This window comes from Mustelus asterias, chromosome 23 (assembly GCF_964213995.1).
Source record: "Mustelus asterias chromosome 23, sMusAst1.hap1.1, whole genome shotgun sequence".
Taxonomy (NCBI): domain Eukaryota; kingdom Metazoa; phylum Chordata; class Chondrichthyes; order Carcharhiniformes; family Triakidae; genus Mustelus; species Mustelus asterias.
The window spans coordinates 34,364,833-34,388,408 of record NC_135823.1 but is presented as its reverse complement, the minus strand read 5'-3'; the positions used below and the strand labels follow the sequence as shown (position 1 = coordinate 34,388,408).

General features: G+C 43.4%; 1 protein-coding gene across 1 annotated transcript in view; it reads right to left on the bottom strand.

Annotated features, from left to right (window-relative positions):
• Nucleotides 1-1,403: 1,403 nt before the first annotated feature.
• The window catches only part of iqce (IQ motif containing E), an 84,151-nt gene continuing 61,978 nt past the window's right edge, over nucleotides 1,404-23,576 (bottom strand). The window contains exons 17-23 of the mRNA XM_078239866.1: nucleotides 23,095-23,250; nucleotides 20,488-20,511; nucleotides 17,143-17,256; nucleotides 15,713-15,843; nucleotides 10,513-10,610; nucleotides 7,142-7,261; nucleotides 1,404-4,759 (exon numbers count right to left, since the gene is read on the bottom strand). Of these exons, the coding sequence (XP_078095992.1) occupies nucleotides 4,644-4,759; nucleotides 7,142-7,261; nucleotides 10,513-10,610; nucleotides 15,713-15,843; nucleotides 17,143-17,256; nucleotides 20,488-20,511; nucleotides 23,095-23,250 (759 nt within the window). The 3' untranslated portion in view covers nucleotides 1,404-4,643. The remainder of the gene's footprint in view (nucleotides 4,760-7,141; nucleotides 7,262-10,512; nucleotides 10,611-15,712; nucleotides 15,844-17,142; nucleotides 17,257-20,487; nucleotides 20,512-23,094; nucleotides 23,251-23,576) is intronic.

Genomic DNA, 23,576 nt, shown 5'->3' with positions numbered 1-23,576 from the left:
TGCCAAATTTTCTTAGTCTTCTGAGAAAGTAACATGCAGAACTGGTGGGCTTTCTTAACTATAGTGTCGGCATGGGGGGGATCAGGACAGGTTGTTGGTGATCTGGACACCTAAAAACTTGAAGCTCTCGACCCTTTCTAATTCATCCCTGTTGATGTAGACAGAGGCACGTTCTCCACTAAGCTTCCAGAAGTCGATGACAATCTCCTTCATTTGTTGACATTGAGGGAGAGATTATTGTTATCGTACCAGTTCAGGAGGATTAGGTAGGAGGATACAGTCATCTTTGATGACTTCAGCCAGCTGTTGGTTACAGCCTCATCAATGGCAGACCCAATAATGGCTAGCATGGTCTCCACCAAGGGGATTAGGACATTCTGGCATGCCTGCCCCCTCTAGTTAGCTTCTCCTGGTTGCAATTATTGCTCCTTCTCCTGCAAGAGTGTGTATGTCAGTGAATCATGCAATGTTTCACTAATGTGCCTGTTCTGTTGGAATATGTTGGGCGGCATGGTGGCACAGTGGTTAGCGCTGTTGCCTCACATTCCAGCCTTAGGTGACTGTCTGTGTGGAGTTTGCATGTTCTCCCCTGTCAGTGTGGGTTTCCTCCAGGGGCTCCGGTTTCCTCCCACAGTCCAAGGATGTGCAGGTTAGGTGGATTGCCCATGCTAAATTGTCCCTTAGTGTCAGAGGGATTAGCGAGGTAAATACACGGGGTTACGGGGATAGCGCCTGGGTAGGTTTCTTGTCGGTGCAGGCTTGATGGGCTGAATGGCCTCCTTCCATACTGTAGGGATTCTATGAATAGCTGGCAGCTATGAGATGTAGTTATAAGGTTTTCAGCAGTACTAAGTATGTGATTTCCCGCAGCAATGCATTTAGATGCTTGGGATGTATCTCTTGACATTGACTTCCATGGCTACCTGCTCATATTGCCTTTTCAATGTGTGCATGAAGAGCCTCCTTCCTCTGCTGCAGATACAGGACATCCCTCCTCCAAACCAGCTCCTCCACCAACACTTCCAATGAAGCGTCCAAAAGCTTTGATGTCCATCTCCCGTGTTTTCCTATTCCTCATGTTTTCCCAGGTCAAATTCTCTTCCGTCATGACTTCCAGCACCGTCTCAAGCCATAATACACATCCCCTTTTAAGAGGTGCGGGCTAGCTTTAAGTTGTACTGCACACTCACAATACTGACCCCCTGATGACATGAACAGCTAATGATCAGCTCTGTTAATGTTGGCTGGGTGCTGAGATTATCCACAAAGTTGATGTGTTGCCTGCATTGCAGCCAGTGGATGGGGATTAGTCAGACATCATAGTCCCCGAGTCCATTTTTCATTTGAATACATATAAATATATACAATGAAACTTTTAAAACAGTATATAAATACTTAAAATATGAAAAGGAAGTTTATTTAAAGTTTCTATTTATAATAAAAATTACAAATAAATTGTATGTTACAAAAATACATTACAAATTATGCATCATAAATATAACAATTGAGAAGAGTCTGAAAATTCCATAATATTTCCCTCTCTCTATAAATCACAAGGCACAGTTGATTACATAACGTAATAAAACATTCAAGTAGGACATATTCTAAAGACGCAAAGTAACTTTTAAATCCAATTTTCTCATTGCAAATCCACCCAAAATACCAATATACAGTCTTCCGCATTATCAAAGTCTTGCCACCGCCTACAAGGTATAAGCCAGAAATATGATGGGATCCTCTCCTCTTGACTGAATGGGTGCAGTTCCAACGACACTCAAGACAAAACAATCGGCTCGATCAACAGCCTATCCACCACCTTAAACATCCCTCCACAACCAGTGCACTGTGGCTCGAGGGTGTGCTATCTACAAGGTACACTGCAGAAACTCAACCAGGCTTCTTTGCAGCTCTTCCCAAACTCATGACCTCCACCAACTAGAAGGACAAGGACAGGAGGCGCATAGGAACACCATCACCTCCATGTTCTCCTCCAAGTCAAATACCATTCCAACTTGCGACAGGTATGGTTCCTTCATTGTTATTTGATCAAAATCTTAAAATTTCCTACCTAACAGCGTCGAAGCAGCACCTTCACCACAGACAGCAACAGATGAAGAAGATGACATACCACCACCTCCTCAAGGGAAATTAGCAATGGGCAAGGAACACTATGTACACCAGTTCCAAAATATAGAGAAAAAATGGCACCAAGCACAGAAATAAGAAAGGTATTGAGTTCTTTATATGAAATTATTTATCCTTGAACGATAGGCATGGAAGCCATTTTCTCTCCAGCACATTTTCAAATCCTGCACATGCCCATTTCGGTTACCATCGTGAGGTATTAAATGACCATCTAGTATGGCATCACAATTTAATAGTCTCTCATGCAGGGAGCTAGCTGGTGTCCATGCTCTTGTGTGGCTCACATGGGAACATGTATATGTCCTGCTGCACTATAACACTGCATGTTACTGCTGCACGACATTTCCTTGTGGCAAGTATTCAAATCAAGTGCATGAAGTTTTAAATCAGATGCCACTTTTCCAAATAATATTCCTAGTCTGTAGGATTTGCGTCAGATTGCAGTTTATAAATTAAACTTTGGAATCTGTTCAAAGGCTGCAGATAGCGACAACAGTATTCCCAGCCAGCATAGAGATGATTGGGTAATTTCCTGATCAATCACATTTGGAGACCACACAGCTACATGTAAGTGAATGGATTGATTTTCCATTCTGTAACTATCTTGCGCTGACTGCAATTCACTAGAGAAATCATCAGACTTTTATCGGTGACTCAGAGAAGTTTCTCACAAGTGACATTTGTGTAGTTTGTAGCTTTTCTATTTAAATAAGGCTGCTTATAGTGACACCACAATTCCTGACCAGAATGGAGATACTTTGCTGACATAAGGTGTCAATACTTTCTCTGCTTTTGGAAATAGTTTACAAGCAATTTCAGATGTGTGCAACAAAATGTGCAACAATCTGCTTTTGAAGGTGAGAAAGACACACATCTTTCACACACTCCCAACTGGTAACAGGCAACAGATTTGTCCATGGTACAATACGATTCAAACTTTTAGATGCTGGATACATCTGCTATGCATAATCAGCGTTTTCTGCTTTTATTAAAAGATTTGTTTCTAGAACCAAAAAGGTTGTTGCGTAGAATTCGCACAATCATTTAATTAGAGTTCTGAAGATGGGAAAAGATTACCTATTTGTTGAGGGCTAAAGGAGCAGAATTTGACCCATGACTGAATAGTAGAACACAACTTTGGTTGTTTGAATAATGCTGTGCTCAAAGCTCGGCAGGTATTGAGCTCAAGAATGGACGTGTAAGGATTGGTACAATGGACTGTGAGGCTTCATCTATAACGCTTCTGTTAAAGCTTTTAGACACCAACCTGTGCTGAACTCCATGGTGAAATAGCTGGTGCTGTACATACTACAGAGCTACTTCTTTTCAAAGTGACATGGTGCAGTGTTGTGTCAAAAATGCATTGCTGGAGAATTTGCTCCACTTACATTGTAAGTGGCAGTTTCCAGAACACAGGCAGGAATTGAAAAGAAAATTATTAAATGAATGAAACAAAAGCAAAATACTACAGTTGCTGAAAATCTGAAATAGAGAGAAAATGTTGGAAATACTCAAGCAGGTCAGGTAACATTTGTGGAGAGAGAACCAGAGTTAACATTTCAGGTCAAAGACGATTCATGAGATCTTTTGTGAGTTCCAATAGAAGATCACTGATCTCAAATGTTGGACTGAATGATTCTGGTCCTGTGGAGATGAGTTTGGAGGTGGGTGAATGGAGCAGAAAACCTTGCAGGACAGCTCCTGATTCTGTTCTGTCTCCAGGTGACTTTCCAAAAGCACACTGCCTGGGGAATTGGCACCTTGCTTCATGAAGCTGAGCAGGCAATTAAGGCCCCAATCACAGGCCATTTTACCAGTGTTACAACTCTTCCACCATAGCCCAGTAAAAAGTCCTCTGCTGAGTTGAGAGCAACCCTCTCAGCTGGCCACAGTGGCTGAATTAATTGGCAGCGTTAGGGGGCCGCAATGATCCAAGGGGTCCCGAGTAGTTGAAGGCACTCTTCTAGAGGGATTAACTCTTCATCCTGAAGTCCCTCACAGTCATGGGCAATCTTTTTCATTACTTTGTGAGCACCTCCCTCTTTTTCAGTAGTGCTCAACTTTTCTGGTGGAGCTGCCATCCAGACCATTGCTACGGACCTACCTATTGGGCTTATCACTGTTCTTAATTAATTGGCGAATACAAAGGTGGCTAATTATGAGGTGGGCCCATGTAAAATTGCTCCAGAATGCACGCTGAAGTCATGCACACACTCTGGACCCACATATGGTTTCAAAATTGGGGTCCCAACCCCCTTGGGAAAATTTAGCCTGTTAAATCGGATTCTCTCTCCACACAAGATGTTTTACCTGATTATTTCCAGAATTTTCTGTTTTTACAAAATCAGTGATCTGTTTTATGTTACTTAACAATTTACCCATCCCATACACCATGATTTCTGCAGTTCTATAAAACTACAAACTCCTTCCTTTGACTCCCCAACGCCTCCACGTGTGTTCAGAATGATAAGCAGACTTCTGGGATGGAACAACCTCCTTTAGATGTTGGAGTTTGGATGTTTCAGTGATCGTGATGCTGAGGCAACAATGACATTGTCAGAATCGTCTGATTCCACTTCTCCTGATGTCCGAGACACATATCGGCTGGACTTCGCTGGAAATGAAGAAACCACATAGATGCCAAACATTGTTATTTAAATATTGTAAGAGTAGGAATAGACTGGATATTGGGTTGTTCTTCTTTTCCCAGAAATTGTGAGCTTCTGGAATAAATTGGTGGCTAATGAAGTGAATTCTGACTCTCAGCCAACAAGAGGGAGCTGGGCTGATTCTTAACTGGGGCAGCAATGGCTTCATATACAAGATCTTATTAATGACACATGGTCCAAGTGATCTCTTGGATTTGTTTTCGTTGCCTGAGAGGGTCAGAGAAAAATTATCCAGAGATCTGGTTTTCTGGTTGACCCGAGAGTTTTCCTTTCTTGCCTTTTGTCTGGGATCACAGAGCTGCAAGGAATGATAGGGTGGGGGGTGTTTGGTGTGTAGGTGAGATGGATGAAAATTTAGGAACAGAGGGAGGTGGGAACAGAAGGCAGCCATTTAATCCCTCGAATCTGTTCCATGAGATCAAGACATCATGGCTAATCTGCAACCTAACTCCATTTGCCAGCCCTTTTCCCACATCCCTGAATACATTTGGTTAATTTAAGTCTATCAATTTCATTTTTAGAAGAAAAATTGATCAAGGATCAATTATTGCTTGCTGAAAGGAGTTCCGAACTTCCATAATTCTTTGCGAAAAGACGTGTTTACTGATTTAACTCCCAAAATGTCTAGCTCAAATTCTTAAGACTATGCCCCTTAGTCCTCAACTCCCAACCAGCAGAAATAGTTTCTTGCAATTTACCCCATCTCTTCCCCTTACTGTCTTGAAAACAATGACTATTAATCTTCTAAAATCCAGAGATCACAATCTTAATTGATTTATTCTCTCCTCAGGTGTTATTTTAATAAGTCAATGCTGTATTCTTGCCAATACCAAATATATCCTCCCTAAGGTATGGTGGCCAAAAAACGCTCAAGGTGTGTCCTAACAAAAGCTTTGTATAGCTGAAGCATGCATTCTATCCCTTGTATTTGATTCCTCTAGATATAAAAGCCAGAATTCCATTAGACGTTTTGGGTATTTTCTGTCCCTGTTTTGTGACATTTTAGTTATCTGTGCATATGAAGCCTCAAATCTCTTTGGATATCACCACTTAGTACCCTATTCTATACTTTCAGGATAAAAGTGGATAACCTCACAGTTTTGCCCATTCACTTAATCTATCAATATCTTTGTAATTTTATGCTTCCATCTCCATTGCTTACAAATTTACCTTTCTGTCATCAGCAAATTTGGATGTGACTTGCAATCCCATAATCCAAGTCATTAATTAGTACAGTTAATAGTTGAGGCTCAAACGCAGGACACTGCTAGTTACATCCTGCCAAACAGGACACCTGCCCATTATCCCTACCCTCTGTCACCTGTCACTTTGCCAATTTCCTAACTAGGTCAATAATTTGCTTTCAATTCCATGATCTTCAACTTTAGCTAAAAGTTTCTTCTGGCGGATTTTATCAAATACCTTCTGGAAGTTCATATAAATAACACCTATAGAAATTCCCCTGTCCCCAAACTTTAGACACCTTTTCAAAAAATTAATCAGATTCATCAGGTATGCTGGCTGTCACTGCTCAGCTGAAAATATTCAAGGTTTTCAGACACCCTGTCCTTAATCACAGACACTAGACATTTCCCAACAGATGTTAGGCAAACTGGTCTATAATTCCTTAGTTTGCTTCTGTCACCTTCCTTAAATAGCATAGTAGAACGTGTAATTTTTCAATCTTAAAGAAAGGCTTTCCAAATTGACAGAACTTTGGAAGATAATAATTAGGGCACTCAAAATGTTCTCAGTCACTTATTTCTTCAAAATGCAGAGATAGAAACCATCTGATCAAACCATCACAGGCTTGTTGGAATAGTTAGAGCTCATGGAATAAAAGGACAGTAGTAACATGGATACAAAATTGGCTGAATGACATGAAACAGAGAGTAGTGATGGATCCATTGTTTTTTGGTTTGGAGGAAAATTTATTATGAAGTTCCCCACGAGTTGATGTTAGGACCCCAGCTGTTCCTGATATATATTAATGATCTGGACTTTAGTATACAGGGCACAATTTTAAAATTTGCTGATGATATGAAACTTGGAAGTATTGTGAACTGAGAGCTTTGAACTTCAAAAGAGACTCCTGGGCAATCTGGATTTACGAATTACTTTGACTATTGTCTGTGCAAATCTTTATGGTGACATTTAGAAATTTCTTTGTCAAGTCCCTTGATTCCTTAACTGTGGACAGCTGGTGCCTGTGGAACCAAAGACTGGTCGAGGATCAGCATCTTTGGAGAAGTAGAAAGGGCAAAAGAAACAGTTTATAAAGGAATTGGTAATGAAAATTTCAGTGAAACAACTGCAGGAATACTTACACGATGAAGGTCTATTTGGTGATATCTTTAGCTTCTTTAAAGGCTCTACTTCTTCTTGGTCTTCATCCTCAGATATATCCTCCTCTATTTCATCACTATACTCATCATCTTTAAGGTATCCTGCAACAAGAATACATAGAATTTGCAGCACAGGAGCAGACCATTTGATCCCAAAGCTTTGTGCAGGTGTTCATGCTTACCAGGAGTCTCCTCCCATCATCTAACCCTATCAGCATATTCTTCTATCCCTTTCTCCTTCATGTACTTAGCTAGCCTCCCTTCAATCTGTGCTATTTGTCTCAACTATGCCTTGTGAAAATGAGTTCCACATTCTCTTGATATAGTTCTTCCTTAATTTCTTCTTGGAGTTATTAGAGTCAGAGTCATTACAGCACAAATAAGCCATTGGTTAATTAAGTCCATGTTTGCTCTACATAGAGCAATCCAGTTAGTCCCATACCCTGCTCTGCTCCTGTAGCCCTGCAAGTGTATTTCCATCAAATGCCCATCAAATTTCCTTTTGAAATCATTGATTGTCTCTGCTTCTGTCACCTTTGGAGGCAACGAGTTCCAGGTCAATAGTAGTCACTGCTTAAAAAGGTTCTCCCTCATCTCCAATCTCCCTGTTATTTCTTGGCCAAACCTTAATTCTGTGATTCCCTAGGCCTTGTATAAGCAACTACTGGAAACAGCTTTTCTTTGTCTAGTTAATCTAAACCTTTCATAACCTTGTACACCTCTATCAGATCCTCTTCAACTCCAGCTTCTCCAATCTAACCTTGCAGCAAAAATCCCTCATAGAACCATTTTGGTAAATCTCTGCTGTACCCTCAAATCCTTCCCAAAGTGTGGTGACTAAAATTGGATCCAACACTCTAGTGGTGTCCTAAACAAAGCTAGGATGCAAACTGTGTAGACCAGGAGACTTTTCCATCCTAACACAGCCAGCCTTTCCAGTACATCCTATCTATCAATTTTCACCCTATATATTTCCTCTACCATCTGCACTTCCACTGATATTTTTTCAGCATCCTTTTCCTTGGTAAATACTGATACTAACAGTACTCATTCAGTATTCTTGCCTTGCCGAGTGTCTCCAAGCATTGATCACCATTAGTCCCTAAAATGCCCCAACACACCTCTTAGAATCTGCTGACTATTTACATGGCTATAAAAGATTTTTGGGTTCCCGTTTATGTTAACTGCCATTCTATTCTCATATTCTCTCTCTGCCTGTTTTATTTCCCTCTTCACTTCTCTGAACTTATTGTATTTATCCTGGTTCTTGGCTGAAGAATTCAACTAACAGGCATCATGCACTCTCATTTTTGTTTCACCATATCCTCTACTTTCCTCATTATCCATGGAGCTGTGACATTAGTTCATTTACCTCACCTATGTGGGAATATCTTATGTTTATGGCCCCTAGTTTTCATCTCCCTACCAGTGGAAACACTTTCTCTATGTTTGCCCTACAAAATCTTAGTACAATCTTACCTCTATAAGCTCTCTCTTTTTTAAGAGATAAAAAGCTTCAGCTATTCAATCTTTCCTGATGAGTATAAACTTTCCATTCTGGTATCATTTTTGCAACACACATGGTCATTTAAGTTATGACTCAAAGTAGCATGATATACAAGTTACTGGCAAACAATACATAATGGCCTAGATTATAGAGGGAAGGCAGATTTAATCATCTGCTCAGCAAGCATTGCAGCATCTGTGGAGAGAATATTCTGAAAACAGGTCATCAACCTGAAACATGAGCTGTTTCGGCCTTCACAGATGCTGCCAGAGATGCTGAGTATTTCCAGCCTTTTCTAATTTTGTTTCAGATTTACAGAATTTGCAGTATTTTATTTTCAATTAACTTGTTTGACTAAACTGAGTTCTCCAGTTTTATGGTTGATTGGAGTTATTTGGCCTCCAACTGCAATTAATAGGTGGAGGATGAGCAATAGTTATTCTGGTCAGAATCTCAGTGCAGGAGGAGGCCATTTGGTCCATTGTGTTTGCACCAGCTCTCTAAATGAGCAATTCACTTAATACTATTCTCCTGCCTTCTCCCGGAACTTGACTCAGGGAAATTTAACGGACTGTAATAGGAGAGAAAGGAGTGGCAATAAATAATCTGCAAACATGAACATAGCTTAATTGGTCACACTCTCACTTTAGGAGTTGAGGGTTCAAACATTCCTGGACGCACCGTTTAGGCAGATACTTCAGTGCAGCAATGAGGAAGCGTTGCACTGCTGGAGATATTATTCTGGCCTCTCTCTCTCTTTAGATGGGTGTAAAAGATCTGCAGTACTCCTTGAACACTAGGGAGTTCTGCTGAAGTCTTAGCCATCATTCTTGATGTAACCAATGCCAAGAATATTTATTTGCTCTTTGTGGGGTCTTGCGGGGTGCAGAATGGTTGCTGAGTTTGCCTACATAACAATAATGACTGAAGTTCAAAAGGAATCCATTGATTATAAAGTATCTTGGGGCATGCTGAAAATTTGAAAGGTGCTATATAAATGCATGTCATTTCTTTTACATAACTTTAGGTGAGTGGGAATCATAGAATCCCTAAAGTGCGTAAGGAGGCCATTCGGCCCATCAAGTCTGCCACAATCCCACCCAGGTCCTATTCCCATAACCCTACATATTTACCCTGCTCATCCCCCTGACACAAAGGTCAATTTAGAATGGCCAATCAAACTAATCCACACATCTTTGGACTGTGGGAGGAAATCGGAGCACTCGGAGGAAACCCATGCAGACACGGGGAGAATGTGCAAACTCCACACAGACAGTGACCCGAGGCCGTAATTGAAGCCAGGGTTGTGAGGCAGCAGTGCTAACCACTGTGCCACCGTGCTGCCCCATGCTGAATAAAATTTACCTTTTGCTAAGGAACTACTTTCTCGAGGTTCTAGTTTCCTTATGTCCTTGAAAGCCTTGTTAAAAACCCTACCCCAAATTGAATATAAGAAATTAAATAGAACGTAAAACCATAAGAAGTAGAAACATGAATAGGTCATATGGTCCCTCAAGGTTTATTCGTCATTCAAAAACATCAGGGCTGATCTTCCATCTCAACTCCACTTTCCTGCCTTGTCCTGTTTCTCTTGATTTCCTTAGGGCTTGAAAAAATTCCTCGACAAAGAATGGGAATAGACAAGTGTTCATTTACCTCATACAATCAGGACCTCCAAATAATATAGCAAGTACGAACCATGCAGTTGGCTGTCATTAGTGCATAAATATCCGTAAGTGTAGGATAGGTGGAAGTTGGTGAGGAACTTTACTATGTCACGATTAACCAGCTACGTTTGTTGGAAGAATGGTTCCTTGCTTGCAAGTTAGGAGATTTCTATACCTACCGGAGTACTTTGACCGTGGCTGAATATTTCTGCATTTCCTCACTGTAACTGTGGTCTCTTTTGTATCTCTGGCAGATGTGCCTTTTCTTTGCTCAGCGCTATGAATGACAATGAGATAAAACATAAGCAAATGGCAACTTTCTTTTAGATTTTCCAGATTTAGTAAACAAATAATAACGCTGAAAATGCACAGAGCTTTCATCAACATCTAAAAGACAGAAAGAGATTTTGTACTTGAATCCTTGCAGTGCAATGCATTACAATGCATTAATTGCATATAAAAGAGGGGACATGTTCATATCGCTCCCCAAATAATTCAGGATACAGGAGGACATTTAGCTTGTCTTAGTGTGTGTGAATTGGAAAGAGTCTAAAATCCAACCATCACAGCATGCAACTATTTTTTAGATGAAGGGTGGAATTTTCCCCAAAAAACTAAGTGTCATAATGGAGCGAACTGCGCTGGTCTTTTCAGTGCATTCCACACTGCAATGTTCGACACATTGCATTAAAAGAGCTTCCACATGAAACACGCTGTTATGGAGTCTGCAGGCGTGTGACTTACCCGAACTGGCCACAGCTGTGTGCCGTTAACAATGGGGAGCTGTATTTACACATGCCCGCTGCACCAACATCCAGTCACACCAGGAGGATGGCAGAGTGTAGACCAGCCCCACATTTCATGGAGGGAGACCTAGGACAGCTGCTGGATGCCATGAAGGAGAGGCGGGCTATCCTGTACACCCAAGAGGGCAGATAACCGAGTAGCAGGGACTCGAATGCGGCCAGGGATGCGGTGACCACAGCAGTCAGTGCCCACGGCCTAACACTGAGGACCAGTACCCAATGCCGGAGAAAGATGGACAACCTCATTTGGGCTGCAAGGGTGAGTGTCCATTCATCTCGCCCTGCTATTAGTCACGTCTGTCACACCTGGAACACAGTGAGAAGTCTCACAACACCAGGTTAAAGTCCAACAGGTTTATTTGGTAGCAAAAGTCACTAGCTTTTGGAGCGCTCGCTGCTCCTTCGTCAGGTGAGTGGGAGTTCTGTTCACAAACAGGGCATATAAAGACACAAACTCAATTTACAAAATAATGGTTGGAATGCGAGTCTTTACAGGTAATCAAGTCTTAAAGGTACAGATAATGTGAGCGGAGAGAGGGTTAAGCACAGGTTAAAGAGATGTGTATTGTCTCCAGCCGGGATAGTTAGTGAGAATTTGTAAGCCCAGTCAAGTCGTGGGGGTTACAGATAGTGTGACATGAACCCAAGATCCCGGTTGAGGCCATCCTCATGTGCAGAACTTGGCTATAAATCTCTGCTCAGCGACTCTGCGCTGTCGTGTGTTTTGAAGGCCGCCTTGGAGAACGCTTACCCGAAGATCAGAGGCCGAATGCCCGAGACCGCTGAAGTGTTCCCCAACAGGAAGAGAACACTCTTGCCTGGTGATTGTCGAGCGGTGTTCATTCATCCGTTGTCTTAACGTCTGCATGGTTTCACGACACACGACAGCGCAGAGTCACTGAACAGAGACTGATAGCCAAGTTCCACACACATAAGGACGGCCTCAATTGGGATCTTGGGTTCATGTCACACTATCTGTAACCCCCACGACTTGCCTGGGCTTGCAAAATCTCACTAACTGTCCCGGCTGGAGACAGTACACATCTCTTTAACCTGCGCTTAACCCTCTCTCCACTCACATTGTCTGTACCTTTAAGACTTGATTGCCTGTAAAGACTCGCATTCCAACCATTATTTTGTAAATTGAGTTTGTGTCTTTATATGCCCTGTTTGTGAACTGAAATCCCACTCACCTGATGAAGGAGCAGCAAGCGCTCCGAAAGCTAGTGACTTTTGCTACCAAATAAACCTTTAACCTGATGTTGTGAGACTTCTCACTGTGCTTACCCCAGTCCAATGTCGGCATCACCACATCACACTTAGAACATCCGTATCAATCCACTCCCTGGCCTTCCAGCACTCAATCCCTAGCATCTTCCTCAAATTCCTTTGGCACCCTCATCACAACTTCTGTGTGGCAAGGCACAGTGCTGACATACACCACCTGTTCCCAGTCCCCCAAGACCTGCAAGCCATCAGGCTTGTCTGATCACAAGTCTGAGGACATGTACCAACTGACTCAAGAACAGCTTCTTCCCTGCTGCCATCAGACTTTTGAATGGACCTACCTCGCATTAAGTTGATCTTTCCCTACACCCTAGCTATGATGGTAACACTACATTCTGCACTCTCTCCTTACCTTCTTTATGAACAGTATGCGTTGTCTGTATTGTGCGCAAGAAACAATACTTTTCACTGTATACCAATACATGTGACAATAATAAATCAAATCAAAAAGGCTTTCAATCATCCCCCTTTGTCTCCGCAGGAGAAAATGGCGCATAACAGAAGGGAGCGGGAGAAAACAGGTGGGGCAACAGGGGAATTCCTGAGTTACAATGCCTGATCACCTTAGAAGAGTACATAATGGAGCTCTCAGGGGAGGCACCCTGACGAGCTGCAAAATCAACGTGCGCCACAAAAGTCAGGATCCACAAAACCTTCATATGACCTGTCTCAAGTAAGTTCCAAACTTGTCCTTCTCAGCACTGAACTATGCGTCTTCTCTTGCAGGAGCAACACCTGATGAGGTCAGGCCCTGAGGAATTGGCATCCCCCCCACGCTTCTCTGGGGAGGGGGGACATCCATGGGATAGCTCCATGGAAAGCACTGACCAGGTGTCACAGGCATCACCTGCAACACCCACCAGCACAGAGACGCACGCCTCGATGGGTGGAATTAGCATACAGGCTTTGGGGTCACTTTCTCGTGAGCACTATACAGCTATTGATGCACATCAGGTGGAGGCAGGAATGTCAAAGGGATTGGCAAGCAGACTGCTGGATCCAAGGACACAGCTGGCCCCCAGCCAGATGCCAAGCCACTGGAAATGGTTCTCACAGAGCTGCTGGAGATAGAACATAGAAAAACTACAGCACAAACAGGCCCTTCGGCCCACAAGTTGTGCCGAACACATCCCTACCTTCTAGACCTACCTATAACCCTCCATCCTATTACGCTCCATGTACTTATCCAGGAGTCTCTTAAAAAACCCTATTGAGTTCGCCTCCACCACCACTGACGGCAGCTGATTCCACTCGCCCACCACCCTGTGTGAGAAAAACTTACCCCTAACATCTCCCCTGTACCTACCCCCTAGCACCCTAAACCTGTGTCCTCTCGTAGCAGACATTTCCACCCTGGGAAAAAGCCTCTGAGAGTCCACCCGATCTATGCCTCTCAACATCTTATACGCCTCTATTAGGTCTCCTCTCATTCTTCGTCTCTCCAAGGAGAAAAGACCGAGCTCCCTCAGCCTATCCTCATAAGGCATGCCACTCAATCCAGGCAACATCCTTGTAAATCTCCTCTGCACCCTTTCAATCTTTTCCACATCCTTCCTATAGTGAGGCGACCAGAACTGAGCACAGTACTCCAAGTGGGGTCTGACGAGGGTCTTATATAGCTGCATCATTAACCCCAGACTCCTAAACTCAATCCCTCGATTGATAAAGGCCAGCACACCATACGCCTTCTTAACCACCTCCTCCACCTGCGGGGCCGACTATGGACCCGAACCCCAAGGTCCTTCTGATCCTCTACAGTACTAAGAGTCTTTCCCTTTATATTGTACTCCTTCATCCCATTTGACCTACCAAAATGGACACGACGCATTTATCTGGGTTGAAGTCCATCTACCACTTGTCCGCCCAGTCTTGCATTCTATCTATGTCCCTCTGTAACTTCTGACGTCCCCCCAGACTATCCACAACCCCACCAACCTTCGTGTCGTCGGCAAACTTACCAACCCATCCCTCCGCTTCCTCATCCAGGTCATTTATGAAAATGACAAACAGCAAGGGTCCCAGAACAGATCCCTGGGGCACACCACTGGTGACCGACCTCCATTTAGAAAAAGATGCAGAAGCAGAGCCAGGAACTGCAGGAGAGGGTGTCAGCAACATTTCGGCAACTGCATGGTGGCTTGAAGGAGCCCCACAGCTTTCAGGTGCGGGAGTTGGTGCCGTCATTGCATGGCACCCAGGCCAACACTGCAAGGAAATGGTAGCCATAGGTGGCAGGGTTCAAGGCATGGACAAGTTGCTGCGGAACATGGTTGAGGGCCTCGGCAGCATGTTCGAGACACAGTGTAGTCCTGACGTGGGCGGCTATCACTAAGGGCTTGCACACCATTGTGCAGACAAATGTTGGGCCTCCAGGAGTGGCAGCGCCAAATGACGCAGGGGCTACTGGAGCTCACTCCAACTGCCCCTCCATCCCCTGAGGGTGGAGGATGGACTGGAGGCCATCCCAGGGCCTCCCACCCAGGAGACTCCAGCAGTCTCCAACCGTGACAGATGAAAGTCAACCAGGGCCCTCTCGGTCCCAGCTCTCCAGGGTATGCCCACCAAAGGCATCAAAAGCCATGGGGCACAGAACACAACAGACCGCTTCCACCACCAATGTGCGCATCCTGAGGGGTTCACCCAGACATAGCACCAGCCATGTAAGAAGTTGTAGGGTCACCCAGAGGGCACTGGTGAAGGCAGACTCTGTAGTTAGGGATAGTGTATATGCACTGTACATGTTAACAATTAAAGGATATTGCATCCCAAAGCCGCGACTTCTCTGTCTATGACCTGTTTCCCTCAGGGAGTTTTGTACCCCGTCTATACCCAATGGGGCATCGCGAGTCATACAGTGCAGCAAAGGCCCTTCAGCCCAACGAGTCTGCACCGACGATAATCACCACCAAAGTCGGGCTGATCCTGTTTTCTACCACCTGTGCCATATCCTTGACTGCAGTAGTATTCTGAGTGCTCATCTGAATATGTTTTAGGGGCTGTAAGATAACTGGCTTCCACTGCTGTCACAGACAGTGCATTCCAGATACACCCTCCCTCATCCTTGGGCTGCACAGTCGGTGTCCAACTGCACCACAAGGTTAGGTGTGAGAAATATGAAAAAGATCAGACAGGTTCCTTTCCATGTGCCTGCACCAATTATCTGAGCTGGGAAAATCTTTATTATAAAGACTGATAACTGACAAAGCATTGCAACGTGAGCGTACAGTACACAGAAGCTGTTCTCCTGATAACATAATGGGCCTATTTTTGCAACTCGCACTCTTACTTCTCTCTCAAATATTGCATTCGAGTTAGATGAGCCCTGAAGGAAGACTGGATGAAAGAGACAGCCTCATCCTTCTCATCCTCTGCCAGAAGTTGATTCTGAACATTGTTGCGGTGAGGAGCTCGTGGACTCTGGAATAAATTACAATATCTATATAAGAACACATGATAAATACGCAACACTATTCACAATTACATATGATTTACAGCACAGAAACAGGCCATTTGGCCCAACAGGTCTGTGTTTGCATTTATGCTCCACACAAATCTCCTCTCACTGTACTTCAAGTATCTGCATAACCTTCTACTCCCTTCTTCCTCATGTACTTACTTATCTCGCTTTCTCTTAAATTCAACTATGATTTTTGCCTCAACTACTCTTTGTGGCGACAAATTCCACATTCATGTTACCCTTTGGGTATATAAGTCTCTCCTGAATTCTCCATTGGATTTATTTATTGTATTCATGATCACTAATTTTGGCCTTCTCCAAAGTAGAAACATCTTCACAATGTCTAATTTTAAGGCCAGGACCGTCAAGTAGGAAACTCATCCATTTTAGTCCAAAAGTAGCACCTAATTCAATATGCAAGCCTTTGTTTTATTAGTAGCACTCTCAACTGAGTTGGAAGGTAGTGGGTTCAAGCCCGCTCAGGATTTGACCACAAAATCTAGGCTGTGCTTCAGTTGAACAATGAGGATATGCTAAACTGTTACGGTGGCACAGTGGTTAGCACTGCTGCCTCGCACTGCTGCCTCACAGTGCCAGGGACCCGGGTTCAATTCCCAGCCTGGGTCACTGTTTGTGCGGAGTCTGCATGGGTTTCCTCTGGGTGCTCTGGTTTCCTCCCACAGTCCAAAAGACATGCTGTTTAGGTGCATTGGCCATGCCAAATTTTCCCTTAGTGTACCTGAAAAGGCGCCGGAGTGTGGCGACTAGGGGATTTTCACTAACTTCATTGCAGTAAGTCTACTTGTGGCACTAATAAATAAACTTAAACTTGTCATCCTTCAGAAGAGACACTAAACACAGATGCCATATGCTTGCTCAGGTGGACAAATAAAAGCCCATGGTTTTGATCCAAGTACAAGTTCTCCTGATCAACACCATCAATAAGAGATTATCTGGTCATTCAATACTGTGTGTAAGACATTCCTGTGCACAAATTGGCAGCTGTGTTTGTCTGTATAACTGCAGTGACTGCACTTCAGAAAGTAATCCCATTGATTACAAAGTGTTTGCGAGATCCTGAGTTGAGACTGCACAAACTCATTTCTCATTGGAATTTAGAAAACAGTATTAAGATTAGTTCCTTTAGATTTTATACTAATGGTAAGGTCTGCAACAATGAAGGCAGGAATATTCTTCTCATGTTAATAGGTCTGATTAAGACAGTACGATTGTGAAAATTCTTGGAAGATGCTAACTACCTTATTCTGCTGAGGGGAGGCAACAGACATTTTCTTCAGACTTGCAGGATGTGTGCCCTCCAGCTTCTTCCGTGCTAAATGCCCTCGTGCAGATGCTTGTATCACAGTAATTGCCTATAAGTGAAACCAGAAGGGTAGAATGTTGATTTCAGCAAGATTCAGGTCCACTTTCAAGCAGAACCACACAGAACGTCCACTTTGGCTGGTTTTAATGGATAATCTGGTTCTTTGATCTTGGATACTGTCTTAATACAGGACATTTCATGAACATTTGGTTTTAAGCACTTGCACCATGGGTAAAGCATGCGTCAGCTGCAAGGTAAAGTTTTGTATCCTGATCTATAAATCCACTCACCCTTATATAATGTGAGTGGTTAAACATTTTGATGATGTAAGCTCCACATTCAGTTCCAAAACAATGGAAGTTCACAAAAGGACAGGATTAAGCCATACTGCCCCTCAAGCCTGTCGCGCCACATTATTGAAAATTAATTCAAGGGATGTGGGCTTTGCTGGCTAGGCCAGCATTTATTGTCCATTCCTAATTGCTCTTGAAGGTGCTGAAGAGCTGCCCTCTTGAACTGCTGTTGTCCATCTTGTGTAGGTACACCTACTGTGCTCTTAGGGAGCTCCAGGATTTTGACTCAGCAACAATAAAGGACCAGCGATATAATTCCAAGTCAAGATGGTGAATGGCTTGGAGGGGAACTTCCAGGTGGTGATGTTCTTATATATCTGCTGCCCTTGCCCTGCTAGATGGTAGTAGTTGTGGGTTTGGAAGGTGCTAAGGACCCTTGGTGATTTCCTGAAATGTATCTTATAAATGGTACACATTGCTGCCACTGTGCATTGGCGGTGGAGGGAGTGAATATTTGTGGATGGTGTGCCAATCAAACAGGCTTCTTTGGCCTGGATGGTGTCAAGCTTCCTGAGTATTGTTGGAGCTGCACTCATCCAGGCAAATGGAGAGTATTCCTTCACACTCCTGACTTGTGCCTTGTAGATAGTGGACAGCTTTGGGGAATCAGGAGGTGAGTTACTTGCCACATGATTCTTAGCCTCTGACCTGCTCATGTAGCCACAGTATTTATATGTTTGGTCCAGTTCAATTTCTGGTCAACGTAACCCCCAGGATGTGGATTCAATTTAATCATTCAATTCGATCATTGCTGATCTATATCTTAATTTCTGCAACCAATGTTTATGTCACCGTGCTTGAGTAAATTGGTACTTCTGTTCATTTAATGTTGGTTCTTGGAAGGTATTAGAAGACAGAGAGTAGAGGTGGAGGGGTGTTTTTTTAAAATGGAAATCTGTAGCTTGTGGTGTTCCACAGGGATCAGTGCTGGGACCTCTGTTGTTTGTCATATATATAACTGATCTGAAGGAAAATGTGGATGGTCTGATTAGTAAGTTTGTGGATGACACGAAGATTGGTGGAGTTGCTGATAGTGCCAAGGATTGTCAGAGGATACAACAGGATATAGATAGATTGGAGACTTGGGCACAGAAATGGATGGAGTTTAATCTGGACAAATGTGAGGTGGTGCATTTTGGAGGATCAAATTTAGGAATGAATTATACTGTAAATGGCAGGACCCTTAAGAATATAAACATACAGAGGGATCTGGTGTGCAGGTCCACCGGTCCCTAAAAGTAGCAACACAGGTGGCCAAGGTTTTTAAGAAGGCATATGGCTTGTTTGCCTTCATCAGCCGGGGCACTGAGTACAAGAGTTGGGAAATCAGGTATATAAAACCTTGGTTTGATCGCATTTGGAGCATTGTATACAGTTCTAGTCACCACATTACCAGAAGGACGTGGAAGCTTTGGAGAGAGTGCAAAGAAGGTTCACCAGGATGTTGCCTGGTCTCGAGGGTGTTGACTATGAGGAGAGGTTGAATAAACGAGGGTTGATTTCACTGGAAAACAGAGACTGAGGGGAGACCTGATAGAGGTCTACAAAATTATGAGAGGCATAGATGGGTGGATAGTCAGAGGCTTTTTCCTAGGGTGGAAGTGACAGTTACAAGGGGCACAGGTTCAAGGTGAGGGGAGAAAAGTTTAAGGGAGGTGTGCGGGGGAAGTTTTTCACGCAGAGAGTGGTGGGTGCCTGGAATGCACTATCAGAGGAGGTGGTGGAAGCAGGCACATTAGCAACATTTAAGAGGCATCTGGATGGGTACAAGAATAGGGAGGGAAAAGAGGGATACAGACCGAGTAAGGGCAGGTTTCTTTTAAGTTTAGTTGGGGCATCATGATAGGCACAGGCTTGGAGGGCTGAAAGGTCTGTTCCTGTGCTGTACTGTTCTTTGTAAAGGTATCTTTAAGGCAACTACGCTAGAAGAATTCAAATGAGGTTAAACCGGCCTCGGGAGCAAACAAATTTACCTTTTCCAGTATAAAACAGACCTGATGCCAATAGTTTTGGATGATTTTATACTGGGCTGTGCAATGACTCCTTGAAAAAAAAATGATCATCATGTGATTTTGTCCATGCTACATGGGAATGATAAATCTTTCTGCGGACCAATTATTTTGTACAAAATTAAATATCCGACTTTGATTTCAGAATCATTCACTTTATTTAATTTTCTTGGTTTCCACAAAACTAACACCCGTGACAGAGTAAAGGTTTTCCACTCTGGATCAGCTAAGGGTTGAAGGAGACCATGTGTTTGCATTGTCTACTCTTGAAAGGTTGAACCTATATCCATGGGACTTTAGAAGTACGAACAAGATGGATCTTATTGAAATAAACAATATCTTGAGGGGACTTGACATGGATGCCAAGAGGGTGATTCCCTCTTTGATAGAGAGTCTAGGACTAGGGGACACGGTTTAAAAATTAGAGGTCTCGCATTTAAGACTGAGATGAGGATCATTTGTTTGCTCATTAGTCTGTGGAATTCTCTTCCACAGAGAACAGAAGAGGCTGGATCATTAAATATATTAAAAGTGGCTTTACATTCTTGTACTGAGACTTTCTTTCCTTGTAGGGAACGGATGGACTCCACTTGGTGCCTCTTTGTAGACGCAAGGCTTAAATTAGGAGCTCAGCTGGGTACAGGATCAGACATATGTTCTACTGCTATGTGGTGCTGCACATTGTGACTCCGCCATGATACCTGACGTGACACATGGAGTTCAGAGCAGAGTGAGGGATTTAGTATCACTTGACATCTGTCACTTTCATTGATACTAAATACCTGAATTTTGTGTAAAAATTCTCAGACAAAGGGAAGTGGAGGGTTTTGAAGTTTTATTATCTTACCACTTTGCCAAGTTACAAGTTTTGACATTACTTGATATATTGTTCACTATTTCACATGGAGTCATACTTACCTCCTCCATGTCTGCATCTTCTTTCTATAAAGAAGAAAAGGGGAAAAAAGGGCATAATTGAAACTTGCTTATAATTATAAAGTGGGCCAAACTGTTCTCAAAACTAGCAGCTTCCCAAAAATACTTCATCCATAACTATCACAATGTGCCTGATGCCCTCATTGCAATGATAACCATCACTGTCAAATGTTAAACATCAAGATACAATTGTTCTAAGCTGTGAAAGATAGAATCAGCAAGTAACGTAACGCTGCATCCTATTCAGAGATCCATAAGGATGAACCACGTCTATGCTTTGAGATTCTTAATTAAAAATACAGAGTAGATTTACTGTAAAGTTTCCAAATTCTGCACAAGTGAAAACATCACCACAGCTCCCTAATAAACCATTTGATAATTTGAAAAATCTCTATTAAGTCATCTCTCAGCCCTCTCTTTTCCAGAGGGATGAGCCGCAACATGTTCAGTCTTTCCTGATTGTTATAGCTTATCATTCCTGGAAAACACTGAGGAAAAGACTTTCCAATAGTGGTAGAAGTACCACTCAATTCAGCACAATTTGTTTTAATTTTATCTTCCTCTGTCATGAAGAATTACACTCAGAAAGCTATTAGTTATTTAATTGGACTATCAGAACTCAGGATTATGATGTCCTTCCCCCATACTGTCAGCTTGACTCAGTGGGTAGCAGATGTGCCTCTAAGTCAGAGGTTTGTGGCTCCAAGCCACAGTCCAAGACTTGAGCATAAAACTTCAATGAAACTTTGGGGGAAGTGCTGCATTTCCAGAGATCAGTTTTTCAGATGAGACATTAAACCACGGTTATATCTCTTCTCTCATATAGATGAAAAAGATCTTATTCGAAGGAGAGAAGGCATGTTTACTTGGTTTCCTGGTCACCATTGATTTCTCAATCAACATCATCAGTGTTGGGAAACTATGGGTGGAATTTTATGAGTTTTTTTTAAATGCCCAGCTTGTCTGAAAATGGGAGAGTTCCAGATCTGTTTTTTTGGGCAGGTTTTCACGCCTAATCGTATGCACTCTGTCTCTAAAAAGATGGGCAGGTCAGTTTCTAGCCAGAGAGACTGAGGGCGGGGCTTAACTCACCAGACAGCCTGTAGAGGAAGGCATTGCGCATGTGCAGACCTCTGATGCTGCACATGTGCATTAACCGTAGCAGGGGTCTGACAGACAGACAAAGGGCTGTCAGACCCCTGCAAAGGCAGGCAGCTTCAAGCAGAAACCCCCTCCCGCAATCGCGGGGACCCACGGCCCGAGATGCAAGTCCTGCTGCTCCCCCGCCACCCAGATCGATCGTGGCTCCACTGTCCAGACCAATCGTGGACCCTCTCCTTCCCCCCAACGATCGTGGCCCCGCTGCCCTCCCCCACTCACTGCCCTCCCCAACCGATCACATGCAGAGCGGCAGCAGACACCCCCTCCCCTACAGGTCCCACACCCATTGGCCTGCCCCACAGGCCCCGGCCCCATCAGCCCCTGGCACTGCCACCCACAGACCCCGCCCCTTGGCACTGCCCAGGTGCCAGGGTGGCACTGCCAGTTTAGCATTGCCCAAGGGCACCCCCACTTTGCACTCAGTCTCGCTGGGGGCCTCAATGGCCTCCGGTTCCATTGGTGAGGCCAACGTGACTTTCCCCATTGATGGAGAGCAGGCGTTTTCCTCACCAGAGAGAACCTCTCTTGGCAAGGCCATAAAGGCAAGTGAGCCCAGATGATTGAGCGCCGTGCTCACTAAACACATGCAAATCACTATTTTAATAAATTTAAATAAATTAATCAGCCTCTCACTCATTTCCGACGAGAGGCCAACCGCACCAGGGTGTCGTAAAATCGCGCCAGTCACAAAAACCGGAGCCAATCATTGCTTTATGTCCAATTTTATGACATTTTCCTGCTGCAAAATGGGCATAAAGCGGCCGTAAAATTCCGTCCTATATCTTCATAAGTGCATTTTTCTTTTGAAATTGGGAATTATTTGGACATTTGGATTTTTTTTCAAACAGGTCATAAGTCCACCATTGGACTGGGAGCAACAATGTATTTTCAAGAAATCACCTGACCAGCATGGTGCTTGGGGGGAAGAGTTTGCTTGTCTGTGCTGCAATTATTTTAATTGATGGGGAGAAAAGAATTGCTTTAAAGGCAAAGGCTAGTCATTTACTGGAAATCATGGGCGGAATTCTCCGGCCGCGCTGGTCAAAAAGCTGTAAATTCCCACCTGACTATCAATGGGGTTTCACATTGTCCGCAGCCCGCCCGCTAAAATTCCAATTTGTGGGCAGGATGGGAGAATTCCAGCCCACATGTCAGGAATGAGCTTTAAGTTTTGGACTTATGTTTTTTAATTCAGTTGGGGCTGAACTGAGAAAGTAAAATGTTGCCCAGCTCATCTTTTCCTTGCCTTGCCTGAAATAATGTGGTTGGTACAATCCAGCTACGAATCGTTAGCTCAGTGGAACTTGTCCATCTTTGGAAATCTGAGAGACTGAGACAAGAGGGATTGATCCAGTTATATTCTCCTTCATACCATAGCTCTGTTGATGAGAGCTATCAGACCCCCCCTTGTCTGTGATCTGTCTATACCTGATTCCGATATTGGCGCCAGTGCTTTTGGATTGTTTTTGCTGCTTGTTCTTTGCCGCCCTCCTGTTTTCGCTGACTGTAACTTGCAGAAGTGGCCCGGGTGGACCGATGATCCTTGGTCAAACTCACAATGGACTGATTGCTTGCATTGTGTACCTAATTGTTAATAATAAAAGTGACAGAATTGTTAATTTCTACAGACTTAAATTCAGTGACATACAAAGTCCAATGTAGCATACATCTGTATTTATCTGTCTTTCGCAAGATCGCTTTGTTACAAAAAAATACTTGGCATTAGATCAAATTAAAAGCTTTAGAAAGTGTTACATCAAGTTTGAGAGGTCAGGGTGATGTGCCAACCATTATATATCCAGTCAAACCCGCTTTCATCATTTTTCTCTCTCTTGTGCGCATCAGGATTAATGATGCTGAGATTTATGAGTACACGTGCTATAAGCTGAGTTAGTCAGCAGGCATCTTCT